The sequence below is a fragment of the Eptatretus burgeri genome, chromosome 11, assembly GCF_056783735.1.
Source record: "Eptatretus burgeri isolate ZD-2024b chromosome 11, Ebu_testis_v1, whole genome shotgun sequence".
In the NCBI taxonomy this organism is placed as follows: Eukaryota; Metazoa; Chordata; class Myxini; order Myxiniformes; family Myxinidae; genus Eptatretus; species Eptatretus burgeri.
In genome coordinates, this window is record NC_140971.1 from 27,237,261 (window position 1) to 27,252,099 (window position 14,839).

Genomic DNA, 14,839 nt, shown 5'->3' on the forward strand with positions numbered 1-14,839 from the left:
TGCTATCCTCTGCTGCACATAATAATAAACCCCATTTACTGTGCCACATACCATTCTTCACTCATTGTAAATGCTTTGTATAGAAATGCTCCCAGCTTATTTTCGTCTTTTCCTTCATTGGTCCAGCATGGTCCGTATCATAGCCTAGCCAGGACGTTGTCTCCCAACGATCTGTTTTCTAGCCGGTACATCCTTAGCAGTTATGCTCAGCTGCATCTGATCCGGTATGAACAAGGCGTACTGAAGGCGTGTCCCCCGGTAATTAGATCACGTGACCATTTTCGGTAACGGGTTCCATTAGATGGAGGACCCAAAGTCACGTGGTTGAGATATTGGCATTCACTGTCTATTAGCGACCCGCCGTGTCAGAGTTATCCGTGTGCGACGGCCTGCGATTCCAGAGTCTGGTGAGAACCCGAGATTGTTCCCCCCCCCCACTCGTAGTCTTCTCGCCCCGACCTCGGGTCTGCAACAATATCATGCTACATATCGTTTTTGGCCTTATCTCTCAATGGTGAAGAATCGCTTTAAAAAAAAAAAAATTCTAGCAGTCAGATCTGGATCCGGATATTCACCAAAATCTAATCAGTTTTTCACACACCCAACCTACCCACCAAATTTCACCCGGATCAGTCCACAACTTTGAGATATCCTGCACACAAACAAAGACAGAGGGGTGAAAACAACCTTCTTCACCTTCAGTGGCAGAGGTAAAGAATATGGATACACATATTCAATATGACAAATTCATCTTTGAAATCATGATTTGAGAAAGCTGTCATTACCACTAGTCATTAACCACCCCTCTGTGCATGTCAGCTGTTCTGCAAGAGTTTATATTTTTGGAGGAGGAAAAATATTTTAAAAGTAAAATAAATAAATAAAAATTAAAAATATCTTATTCATATTGTTAAGGATACGGGGGTGGGGGGGGGCTTCGGACTAGTGCATCAATCACCGTCCGTAACCAGTTTGGGTTTTCGCACCCTACTCTCGACAGCCAAATGCTACAGATTCGGCGCCACACTCACCACCGCCGTCTCCGGGGTTACAACGCCGGCTGGTTCGGCACAATTCTCGGGTTACGAGTCTCGAACCACGACACCAAAAGACACCTGGTACCTTGCCAGCTGGGGGAATAGACCCCGGTTACAGACTGGTTTTGTCAGAGACCGAGCGGAGTCTACCAGTGTAACGCTTTTATTTTTCATATCCAAATCGAGCGGATCGTTCCTCGGCGCGGCACAAATTAATTCAAAGCGGAAACTTCATACGAATCAGCCAGATTTATTGGGGACACATCGGGGAAACACGACACAAGCAAAGCATTCACGACAATGTTATAATCAATCTATAACCCGTTCTTAACTAGGGAGCTACGGATTATGGGTTTCGAAGGGGACCCTAACGAGATAAACCTTAAACGACATGCAGACAAGACATGGACAGCATGCAGACAAGACATGGACAGCATGCAGACAAAACAGAGTACTTGGTGATGTTTCATGGACGAGAGGAGCGTGTCAAAAGCACGAATGTGGCTGGTGCAAGCCGATGTCCACGGATTCGAGCCCCAAGCTCAAGCACGCCGCGTGGCAAGATGGCGCTCGTCCTCCTTTTGTCGCACCGCCTACCACACGTTCTGACCCCGCGTAAGGTCGACAGCACAAGACCATCAGATCTATGGTGGGTTTCAGCTGGTTTCGCACAAGGTCCAGTATAAAAGTCCAGGCCTGGCCTGTTCACCAGACCAGGCCAAATTGAGGTGTTTGGCTCTGGCAGGCGGATCGACAAACGTGTCAAGGACCTTCTCATGAAAGTCGATTGCCGACTCGACGTGCAGGCAGCCTCTAGTCGTTTCTCCTGCCTCCTTCACGAAGCAGATCGCAGAGAGACACAGCCGTCCCTGACACAGCAGATCACGACCCCCACCAGTCGTTTCTCATCCAGCCTAGGGCAGACTCGGCACGCTCAGGTCCAGTCCTCTCCACCACTGCCTTTCCTTTTCTCGCTCACCTCGAAGCCCACTGCAGTTTTTCCCTTCAGTTTCACTTCCTCTTTCTCGGCGCTCTCTCGCCTCAAAGCCGACTGCTCATCCAGCAGATCGAGACTCGACACTCGTAGTTTCTCTGTTGCCTTCCTGGCGCACGCTCGCCTCCAAGCCGACTGGCTCCTCCCTTCAGTTTCACTTCCTTCTCTAGGCCACTCCCCCTCTCAGCACTGGGCGGGGACTATTGTCCAGAGAGAGGAAGGAAGAAGACGAACCCCTCGGTCCACCACCAATGTACGAACAATGAACATGCCTCTTACACCTCCCGACACACACGTAGCGTCCATTTACCAAACAACCTGGCTAAACATGCATTTAATGGGGGATCTGGGCTAATCCTGTATTTAGTAACACACCAACGGCCATTTCCGCAACAATATATAATCCATACTCTGTGCAGAGCATTGGTGCTGCCTAAGCAGTCTCCTTGGCTGTTGGGTACAATCCTGGACAGATAATCACTCCAACACAGGATACCAGCAAGCTCACACTCATTTTGCTGACCTCGGAAGGATGACAGGCAGAGTCAACCCCACCTGGTATTAATTCAACAGCCAAGGGGGGGTTTGAACTCAGGATCCTAGGATCCCAAGCCTACCACCCTAACCACTAAGCCAACAGCAGGCATATTAATTGATAACCAGCACAAGATGTGCAGACAACACAGGTCTCAAAACAGGATGCCACAGACATTCCACTAATTCTGTAAACAGGAATCAATTAGTAACTTTACAATTTACAGTCTCAAAATCAATGACATACCGTTTTGTTCTTTCCAATGTCACCATCAAACCACTCAACTGTTACAGCACCTTCATTGGTACAATGAAGAACTTTCGTCATTTGTATTTGGCCTTGTGGGAGTATGGAAATACCAGCAAGGGGAGGATAAGGAGTGGAAAACAAAGAAATGAATAAAAGGTTATTGCATTTCATGCTGTATAATAAACTCACATTACATCGTTTACAAAATGTCCCAGCTAAAATAGAACAGCACATACCTCCACCAGGATGAACAGCTTACGCTTTGTAACCCATTGATAGGCTGGATCGACATCCAGACCTTCACCAAAATCGAGTCAACTCGTCCTCGTCACCTACTCAACTCATCCACCAAGTTTTGGCATAATCCATCTACACAACTTGCGTTATTGTGCTATATACATAATTTAACACCATTTCTCAATAGCAAAGAACAGATCTTCATCAAAATAGAATCAATTTGTCCTTGGACGACACCCAACCTGTCAAAGTTTCATACAAATCCATCCATAACTGAGAAATCCTGCTCACAAAGAGAGACAAACAAATGCGTAAAAACACAACCTCCATCCACCTTCGGTGATGGAGGTTATCAAGCTATTTAGGGTACCCAGTCAGGACTGGGTAACATTGTTTTTCTTCTGTTTATTTCTTATTTATTCTTTTTCTGCCAGCAATTTGCGGGTTCTTTCGCTTTAAAAATCATTTTCTCAGGAACGCAAAGTCCGATCGACACAAAATTTTCATCATCGTATGCATCTTTTTTGATAGCAAACCGAATCAATAATTGTGACGTCATGGGTCACGTAGTACAGGCGCCATCTTGAAAAAAAACGATAAACTTTGGACCTCTGTATCTCTGAAACAGTGCAATGGAAAAAAATTTCGCTTCATACATTTTAATGAACTTCCCATCGGGAACACGGGTGATTTTTCATGACGTCATCAGTGAAGCAGTCTCCCGATGAAAATTCGTCAAGTAGAACGCTGCATAGGAAAAATGTGAAATTTGAGCCTCATCGACACAATTCACCATAGAAAAAAATATATTATGACATCATAGGTCACTTGGTTCGGCAGTTTTTTTATTTTAAAATGTTTTTTTTTCTTTAATCTTCTCCAGAACAGCTGGACAGATTGAGGCAAACATTTACACACACATTCTCTATGACGTCCTTTTTCAAGTTTGTTAATTTCTTATTGACAGGTCACATTGTTTGGTGGCAATCTTGAATTTACCGTAAAACCTTCAAACATCTTCTCCAGAACGGCTGGTCAGATCAAGGGGAAACTTCAGATACCTATTGCACACGAGTAGCGAATAAAATTGTTAATTTCTAATTGATAGGTCACATAGTTTGGCAGCCATGTTGGATTCAAGAATTATATTAAATAACTTTTTCTCTGGAACCACATAACCTATCAAAACGAAACTTGGCTACTATAATCTACCCCCATGCCTGCATATACATAAAAAAATTACGACGTCACATGTCACATGGTTTGGCGGCCGTCTTGGACAGAAAAACGCACCTTGTCCGATAAACACAAAAGTTCAAAAACATGTTCCAGTGCAAGATTGGAAGCAGAATATAAATTTATGACGTCATAGACCACATGGTTCGTCAGCCATCTGGGATTGAAAATCAATACATTTTTGAAATCTTCTTCTCCAGAACGGCTGGACAGATCGAGGCAAAAATTCACACACACTTTCCCCCAGACATCCTTTCATAAGTTTGTTAATTTCTAATTGATGTCACATGGTTTGGCAACCATATTGAATTTACCCTGAAACCTTCAAACAATCTCCAGAACGGCTGGTCAGATCAAGGGGAAACTTCACAAACATATTGCACACGGGCAGTCAGTACAAGTTTGTTAATTTCTCAATGATAGGTCACATGGTTTGGCAGCCATGTTGGATTCAAGAATTATATTAAATAATGTTTTCTCTGTAACCAGATAACCTATGGAAACGAAAATTGGAAAATATAATCTACCGCCATGCCTGCAAGACGGTAAAAATTATGTTACAAGTCACAAGGTTTGGAGGCCATCTTGGATCGAAAAACGCATCTTGTCCGATTAACACGGAACTTAAGCATAATCCACTTCCCCATTGGATGGAGAATTTAAATTTATGTTGTAATAGGGCACATAGTATGGCAGCCATATTGGATTGAAAATTAATAACTTTAAAGTCTTCTTCTCTGAAACGGCTGAACAGATCGAGGCAAAATTCCATATGTATGACCACCTCTCCATGATGAACAAAGAGTCCCCCCCCCTCCTTTTTATGTAAGACACATCGGTTTGGCAGCCATATTGGATTGAAGGGAAATATTAATTAATGTTTACTCTGGAACTGCTAAATCAATAAATGTGAAACTTCAAAGAGATGATGCAGCAGACATGCGGAATGAAGTGTTTAAATTTCAACTCGATCGGCCCCATGTTTTTGGCAGCCATGCTGGATTGAAGGATAAATATTAATGTTCACTGTGGAACCGCTGCTTCAATATCTGCGAAACTTCACAATTTTAATCTAGCCGGCATGAGAAACGTAGTTTTAAAATTTCAACACAATCGGCTACGCAGTTTGGCAGCCAGAAATATTTAATTATTTGAATTTGAGAACTTTTAGATTTTTGTTGTTTTTTTCCAGAAGGCTCACTTGGCTGCACCTGAAAGCATTTGAGGGTACTGGAATAGCAATTCAATTGATACCGCCAATGTCCCCAAGAAAAAGGGCCGACTCCATACGTAATAATTAGATTGAACACTTGGTGCTACCTGGTTCTTAACTCGTCAGTCCCACGCTGTATCGAAGCAGGGCTTAATCTTAATGGTGCGAAGTCATTGAGAATGGTGAGAAGGCATTGATATACTCAGCAGCAGTCCAAAATACCAGAAAGCAGTGATCACTCGTCATTTTTCATAAATGCCAAGGTGAGCCAATGAAAAAAGCCAAGAATTCACAAGGTTTCAGAAAAGCAATGATAATAGAAAACCTATAGAAAACCAAAATGCCAAGGTGAACAACGAATAGCCAAAATCTTGTGAAAAAAGCCAAGGAGTGGTCACACTGCCAGAAAGACTGGCAAACCTTGGAAAAAAACCCAGCTGTTAAAAAAAAAAAAACTTGACAAAATGAAGATTGCAAGACGTTTGTATGAAGTTTGTATACCCATGACCAGAAGGCTGGCACGACATGTGACAGTCTGGTCCTGGTGGTTTTGCCAAAATAAGCAGAGAAATTAAGGGCTTCATATTAAATGGGCGATCAGACTTGTGGGGAGGTGAACTCTTCAAGCAAAGCAAATCCTTCCAGATCCAATTAACAGTGGATGGGAAATAGATGCGCAAGATACGATTCAGCGAAAGATGGGAAAACTATGATCCAGCACCAAAAGGTATCATTGAGTTTGTTTTTGCCACTGTGCCAAGACTGTCTGCTGTCACTGATTGTACTGGTAAGGTGAATGGATAACAAAAAATTACCACAGCCACATCTGTCAGGACTTTTGACAATGACCGGCAAACGTGGGTGCTGCAAGTTTCCCATGAAGGCACAGCTAGGTATCGGCTTCATCATGGTATCAGCTGAAATACTCTAGTTCTGGCATTCGCCTTTACTTCAGACTTCAATAGATGTCAGAGACCAGCTTCCGCCAGGTTTTATGGGATGATCTGAGACAAGTAAAAAAAAGAAATTAAATCAGGGTCTCCTGGTTTTATCCATTGATGTGAAAGTTTTTCCACTGCTAGAGTTTGTGTTCTGTACCATATGTTTGACAGAGCTGAGCTCCTGATGTATACCTTTGCATATGCTCTACACTTTTTATGCTGAATGATGAGTATTGATCAAAGACAAGGCCCATTGCACCCTGGTCATGTTGAATAAAGGTCAAAACAAAGGCAACTAGAGCAAAGTCGGAGTCATCGCAAATCCCCACGCTTCCCACCGAAAGCAAAATTGATAGACAAAAGGTTCAAACAGGATTGACCAAATATCAGATAGAGTTGGAAAAAAAAATCTTCCATTTTAACCAATGAAAGCCCCCATCCCCTGTGGAATGAAACAGGGGCTCAAATCCCAAAAAATAATAATGATCACATATTTCACGCGTCCTGCAATGTCGATTGCAGATACAAAGGTGTGTGCCATTTTGTGCAGATACGTTGATTGCAGATACATTGATTGCAGAGATTGCAGATACATTGGGTGTGTGCCATTTTGTGGAAACTTCACTTTTTTTTAATCCCACCCTGGGGCCGCAGGGGGCTGGACAAAAATGCTACCGTTCACATCTTGCCATGTGGTGATCACAACTACCAAGTTTAATGAATTTCTGCACCACTTTAGGAGGTAGCATGATAGACAGACAGACAAACAGAAGATTACAACATCCCCCATTTTAAAAAAAATAAACAAACAAACGTGGGGGATAAGGTCTCCGAATGTATTGTGTAGCTGCTGTGGGAAGGCCTGTATAATGGCCATACTGTCCAGGACCAGTGCTGAATCAGCAAAGATCTCAGCAGGCAGGTAATCCATGCATTGATCTTAGATATGATGAAGCAATGCTGCTTGTTCGATTCTCACCAATGATCCATTCAAACTGGTCAATGCGATGATGCTGGTCTGAGCAAATAAGAACTCGTCTCGGGTCAATATTTAGACTTCAGCTGATAAACATCTTACCCTCACTATGCACGACAAGTTCATTCCGAGTGGTCTATCACTATTGTTTACTGCAAAAAGCATTACATTGCTGATGGTATTCAAGAGGTGAGTCAATCTCGGGTAGGGAAATAGACCAGATGTCGATGTTAAGAAATGCTTGGCATCCCCCTTCAGGTTTCGCTACTTCAAGGCAACACTCATGTTTTCAGAAGTATCTTTCTTTTATGTTAACACCACAGGGGGAAGAGTTGAGCCCAAAACGCAAAAAGAGGATCCCAAAAGAGGGGAGGCAGAAACAAAGAAAGAAGATGATATAATGAGGATGGGGGGTTGCACAGATGATCAGCCTCCAGGAAAGTAAAGAGGGGGCAAGGGACTTTGTAGAACTTTGCAGATAAACAAGAATTACAGATGACACCAACAGTGCAAGCTCGTGGCCTTGGAAGGGCTTCCCAGAAATGCATGATCGGCATGGCTCCAGTCTTTAACTGGCAGAGAAGGGGACCAGATTATGAGGAACCCAGGTTTGGGCCTCTAGCTTCTTTGCAGAAAGCCTGTGGGAACACAGACTCAAAAGATACCCTAAAGCAGGTTGAGATGTACAAGTAGTTGTGCTATTGCATGCACACATGGGTGCACCAGGGCATGGTTAAAAGTAGTCACGTGACCCGCTCATGTCCCGATGCTGTACTGTATTGTACTGTGCCTGTGGCCAGGAATAAACCTGTTTCCACTTCAGTCTTCCTCTCTGACTATTGAATACATTACACAGGTGAACAGTTGCATTCACCATAACCTCATTTTCTGCTTTGATTTCAACACAACCCACCACAGAAGGGGCACCATCTTTGATCTTGCCTTGTTTATTAAAATTCCTCACACCATACCACGACTTCCAAATCAAATCGCAATTTGATTGGCTGTGAGCTGAATCAAAACATTTGTTCTAAGTAGCAACATCCAGCAGCACAAGGTTAGAGATTAAAATGTAAATTAAAAAAAACTCCATGCATGTCTGTTCAAGCACCAATATGTGAATTTGGGTGCAATAACAGACAGATGATCCATGTGGAAATCTAGGTTCATGGCCGACCAATTGCAAGTCCACAAAGCAAAATACACCAACTCCTAGGGTGTGTGCCATTACCAAGCAGCTTGTAGAGCACTCACCAAGTCGCTCTATTACTTCAGCAAGCACACCATTGAAACGGCAAATAAGGAACGGCTGGCTTGGCAAGCGATAGTGTTGTATCGTATTGATGAAATGCAGCTGCAACGCCTCCAGGACAAGAAGGTGGTGAGTATCTCATCACGCAGTCTTCTTGTAGTGACAGTTCAGTTTGCAATCTGAAGTAAGGAAGGAGATCAGGACCCAGACCTTTTGATGTTTTTGGCCAGTGCTTTGAAAGCAATTCATACAATTTTGTTTGAATTGGGCAGGAAATACAAGCAGTTTTGAATTATTCAGCTGTCACCGCAGTGAGGGTCAACATGAGCACGACAACCTCAACATCTTCCCCCAGACTGGGCACTGAAGTAGGTAGTGGAAGGCGAGTCAAGCAATCAGCTGTAATGTTTGCAGAGCCAGGCTTATCATGAATGTCAATTAAATGACAGAAGCTATGTGGATCATCTGACCACGCGCATTCCAGCTCTTCCCAATCCTTTCGTGGAAAGCAGTGTAGTGAGGACTGTGGTAGACATTTCACTTTACGCACTGACCAGAGATAAGTCCTCCACCTCTGTCGCCCACACACATCCAAGTGCTTCCTTTTCCCCCATGGAATATTTTCTTTCCGATTCAGTCAGCGTTCAGGATGCAAATGCGATGGTTTTCTCCGTTTTGTCAGCATGAATGTGTCAAGACCGCTCCAAGGCCATAATCGGAAGCATCAGTTGTCACGATGTTGTGTAGCTCTGGAGCAAAGAGAGCAAGAGCTGGACTACCAACAATCAGTTCTTGAACCGAATCGAAACTTTGCTGTGCTGTGACTGACCAGAAGGTGGACGGTCCCTGCAGTAATTCTCAGGGGTTCAACAACTGATGCATAGTTCAGGATGAACTTCGCATACCATGACATGGCCTGAGAAAAGAGTGCAAACTCTGCACGTCTTTCGGTGGGGGTGCTTCTGACACCAAAACATGTGCAGGGTTAGGTTTCAGTCCTGTGTGTGACACTACATTTCCTAAAAATGACAGCTCTCTGTCTGAAGTGGCATTTTGAAAGGTTCAGTTTCAGTCCAGCTGCATCGATGCGCTGTGGCACCACTCAGAGGTATTTGTCATGCGCTTCGGGAGTCCCTCCAAAAACAATTTTGTCAAGGTAACACCGAGCTCTGGGTTGATTTTTTTTTAAATGGCAGACATCATACTCTGAAAACAGCTTGGTGCTGAAGCAAGCCCATAATGGATTCATTTGTAGCGAAATAGTTCCTCATGTGTAATGAAGGCCAGTAAAGGCCCGGTCACACCTTGACGTTTTAGCCAAAGTATGCCGATTTTTGAAGTTTTTTTCTAAAACGCTGGCACACGTTGAATACGTTATGGGTAAGTTTTGATAACATTGAGAGCACGCTGAAAAACACTGCCATACGTCGTTGTACGTTGGCTTTAAACGTTGTACTTTTCGGTTGTCCTCAAATTTTTTCATGCTTGAAATTTCACGACGTATGCCGGCGTATGACTCACATGTTCCGCTACGCTGGCCACAAGTTGTATGCACGGACTGCGATCGTTGACAGACGGCAACACGTTACTTGTAAGTTAATCACAAGTTGAGACACGCCGAGGTAATGTTTAGCGTACCCGAAACTTATTTCTAACCTATGATTAACGTGTTGTTGGCACGTTACGCGATCGTTGCCACACATCGACAGACGTTACTTTTAAGTTACTCATAGGCTGAAAGACGTTGGTATAACGGATCGTCCTTGCGTCAGCGTCCACGGCCACGGCCAGGACACTTATTTGCAGCATTCTTCAAACTTTTCTTCGGCATGACGAGGATGTTCACACTTCGATGTCTAGCTTGGCTATGATTCCAATTGTCCATCGGCAGCGTCTATTTAAAATAGTCGAGTTTGAGCGTTTTAACACGTTCAGAAGAAACGCTTCAAATTTCCAAACCCCAGCGTCAAAAACAAACAAACAAAAAAAAAAACAGGCAAGTGACAGCAATTTAAATTGTTCATTGTAAACAATGAAACTAGCTGAGTGGTACCGTTTAAAAGTCGTTGAGTGTAAAAAAAATCCAATTGTTGAGCGCAAGCGTCTACTTTCAATAGTGGAGATGCAGCCATTTAAATCGTTGAGTGGCAGCCTATGAACCTACCCGTGGACACGCGGACACAAGGACGATCCATCATAACCCACACCCACCTACTACTGCCAACATGAACAAACTACTACTAATACTAATACTAATACTAATACTGATACTGATACTGCTGACATGGACATCGACTCAAAAAGGAACTCGAAAACACTGTTGGGTTCCCCTTTTATGAGCAGCATTTTTATATACCAATTCCCAACACCGCTGGGAACACGTCTTTATTTGGCAGTTGTAAGCGAGAAACACATTCATTTTTTTTTTTTGTCGACCGGAAGACGTCATTGGAATACGTCTACATACGTCGATGTGTGTTGGGACTACGTAAAGAATTGGTTCAAAGCACGTCAAACATAAGTTAGAAATAAGTTTCGCGTAAAAAAGACATTACCGCAACGTGTTTCGACTTATGAGTAGCTTATAAGTAGCCTTTGTGGACGTGTATAAGCGTCCACATATCGTGTGTAAAACTTATCCCCATCGCATGCGGAACGTGTGTCATACGCCGAGTACGTCGTAAAATTTTGAACATGTTTAAAATTTCTTGACGTACTCTACTTACTACGACGTATGATAGCGTACTTTAGCGTTCTACTCACGTATACCAAACTTACTCATACCGTATTTGACGTGCCCCCAACGTTTTAGACACATTTTTCTTAGGTCGGCATACGCTGGCAAGATCGCCAAGGTGTGACCGCGATGTTGTCACTTCCATTTCTACGGCAGTTATGATTCGAATCGTTGTGCGTCAGCCTTTTAATAGGCTACGTCACGACATCATCGGCGATGCGTGCAACGCGCTATGCCGAAGTTAGACTATCGTTGGGCATAGGTTGTGTAGGCCAACAACAGGTTCAGCATTCGTTGGTACAAGTTATCTATAACACAACGAAACGTTCTGTGTCCATTACTAATATGTTATGCATACGACCAACTCGTTATGAATACGTCCGAATCTTAAAAAAAAAAACATCAAAAGTTCAACGTCAGCCAGCGTTTTACATACATTTTAATACGTTGCCATCGCTGGCTAAAACGTCAAGGTGTGACCGGGCCTTAAGGTCCCTGCTGTTCTCATGCAGTACAACCTGGTGGTATGCATGTTGCAGATCCAATGTGGAGAAAAGTGTGCTGCCTCGCAGCTCCGCAAACATTTCCTCCATATGCAGAAGAGGATATCTGTCAATCACCACCGCTTCATTTGGTTCTCTTAAATCTACACACAGACTAATCCCTCCGTTTTTCTTCATAGTCATGACAAATGGTGAAACCCACGCTGATGAATCGATTGGCTCAATTACATCCAGTTTAACGAGATTTTTTCCGTTCCTGTGAAACAGCATCTCTCACAGACAAAGGCAAACGGCTCAGCTTTTGCTGGACTGGAGTCACATTTTAACGAGATGAATAAATCCCTTTGCACAACCCAGGGTGCCCTCCATGCTGTCACCTGTAACATTTGTGACTGGGATTTGATTTTCAGTGCTTCGGGTGGTAGAAGTGATGCGACCATTCAGTAGTTGCATATCAAGTGCAGCAACCAGGTCTCTGCCCAGAATGGCAGTGCGGATCCAGATTATATAAAATTCAGCGGGCACACAGTAATCCTCGAAAGTCACATTGGCATGCAGGCAACCACGCACAGGTATAGGATTTCTCAGGTAGCTAACCAGGTGTAGTTTTGGCTCAGTCAGCGACACATTATTGAAACATTGCAGGTAGACGGATTCGGGAAGCATTGACACTGCCGAGCCTGTATCCAACAGTAGCTCAATGTCCACCGGCTCTCCCCTGGCAGCAGGAAGTTGCACAGTGCACGTTCTCTTATCAGCATCTCAAGCCTTATTGTCTACACTCAACAAATTCACGTCAGGGATCGTCACTTTGTGAAACCGTTTGGAGCCACAGCATACTTTAGCAAAGTGTCCTCTCTTTTTTGCAGCTGTTGCACTGGGTGTCCTTTGCTGGGCATCCATAGTAGTTGGCTGTGTGATTTACAGATCCACATTGAAAACACATTTTCCTTTGAGCCAGTTGAGATCGCTCATCTGACATCCCTCTCACAGCGAGTCTAAAGGTTCTCTTGCCACTTTGTGAATCTTGCGTCTGAACAGGGTGGATCTTGTATGGCCTGTATGTCACAAGCAGTGCCTTGGCCAATGATCTGAGCCTCCACCATTGCTTACTCAATCTGTCCAGCCATGGTTGTAGCATTCCGCAATGTCAGTTCCATTTGTAGCAGTAAACGTCGTCTCATGCTAGGTGAGTTCGTTCTCTCGACGAGCCGGTCCCGGATCATTTCGTCTGCCGGCTCACCAAACTTGCATGCGACGACCATCTCCCTTCATGAAGCGACATATTGTTCCATAGACTCGGCCATTTTTATGACCACGTTGACGAAATTTACATCTCGTTCTGCCACGACATTAACTCTTGGGACCAAAAAACAGAAGTTCCTCAAGGCCGTAAGTGCAGTCTCGTAGTTATTAGCTGCCGTTAGGGGATAGAATAGTTTCTGGCCTTCTGTGCCTCAGCAATGCATCAAACGCACGCCCTTTTGGGCACCAGTGAGTGCGTTCTCCTGGATCGCCAGCTCGTTCTGTGCCTCAGCAATGCATCAAAAGCACGCCCTTTTGGGCACCAGTGAGTGCGTTCGCCTGGATTGCCAGCACGTTCTGTGCTTCAGCAATGCATCAAACGCACGCCCTTTTCGGCACCAGTGAGTGCGTTCTCCTGGATCGCCAGCACGTTCTGTGCCTCAGCAATGCATCAAAAGCACGCCCTTTTGGGCATCAGTGAGTGCGTTCTCCTGGATCGCCAGCACGTTCTGTGCCTCAGCAATGCATCAAACGCACGCCCTTTTGGGCATCAGTGAGTGCGTTCTCCTGGATCGCCAGCATGTTCTGTGCCTCAGCAATGCATCAAACGCACGCCCTTTTGGGCAGCAGTGAGTGCGTTCGCCTGGATTGCCAGCACGTTCTGTGCTTCAGCAATGCATCAAACGCACGCCCTTTTGGGCATCAGTGAGTGCGTTCTCCTGGATTGCCAGCACGTTCTGTGCCTCAGCAATGCATCAAACGCACGCCCTTTTGGGCACCAGTGAGTGCGTTCTCCTGGATTGCCAGCACGTTCTGTGCTTCAGCAATGCATCAAACGCACGCCCTTTTGGGCATCAGCGAGTGCGTTCTCCTGGATCGCCAGCACGCCGTTTTCAGACACGAGTCCAGGCCATAAAAGACATTGAAGGCTCACCCCGATTTTGAAGAAAGGGTGTCGGTGGATTCAAGTTCAACATCGTCCTCGTCGCCATTTTGTTGTGTCGTAAAATACTCCAAGCATGAGGAATTCAATATTCTCCAACGGTTTTAATCAACCGAACATGGGAACGTCACAAGCTTTGCACTGCACACCTCCCGAGCCCAAGCCCCTCACCCCTCACCCCTTCCTCCTCATCGCACCCTCTAGCGTCCACTCTATGCACAACACCAGACTGGTAATTTTAACACACCTCTTTTCTCTCTCTCTCTCATATCGAACACTTGAAAAACAGGTTACACGAAACCAGCCGAACTACGTGGTTTGTCGTGTATGTATCAACGCTTTGTCGAGGACTCAGGAAAAACTCGCTAAAAATTAAAAGCCTGAGATCTCACCATTTGATCGGCGAATCTTCACCATCGGGCCTTCGTTCAGCCTCGAGACCAGCAAAACAAAGTCGATTCCACAAGCTCCACCCTCAGCAGCCATGCCACCAACTTCGAGTGCAGAAAGAAACGAATAAAAAACAACGACACAGCACCTCCCCCCTCCCCCTATTCAGGCTTTATAAAGTTGCATCGGCTGCGCATGCGCACACACGTAATCGCTTCAGCCCTTGCTTCCGTGCGTCGTTGGAGTTCTTCAATAAATCATCAAGTTCAATTGAATTTCCACGTTTAATTCCATTTTTAATTGAACTTCCACTTTTAATCCCACAATGACATCTTGTATTTTCGAAAATAT

The 14,839-nt window shown here is 44.5% G+C and overlaps 1 protein-coding gene across 4 annotated transcripts in view; it reads right to left on the reverse strand.

The window, feature by feature from the left end:
- The window catches only part of LOC147016725 (kinesin-like protein KIF2A), a 105,655-nt gene extending 90,816 nt beyond the window's left edge, over positions 1-14,839 (reverse strand). For 2 of the 4 annotated variants that reach the window (XM_085847867.1, XM_085847869.1), the window contains exon 1: positions 2,813-2,904. Coding sequence is in view for 2 of the 4 variants with exons in the window: in XM_085847868.1 (XP_085703994.1) it covers positions 2,813-2,904; positions 14,491-14,584 (186 nt within the window). In the remaining 2 variants the exon portion in view is untranslated. Of the gene's footprint in view, positions 1-2,812; positions 2,905-14,490 lie in introns of those variants that run through there. The other 2 variants (XM_085847868.1, XM_085847866.1) reach the window with 2 other exon arrangements.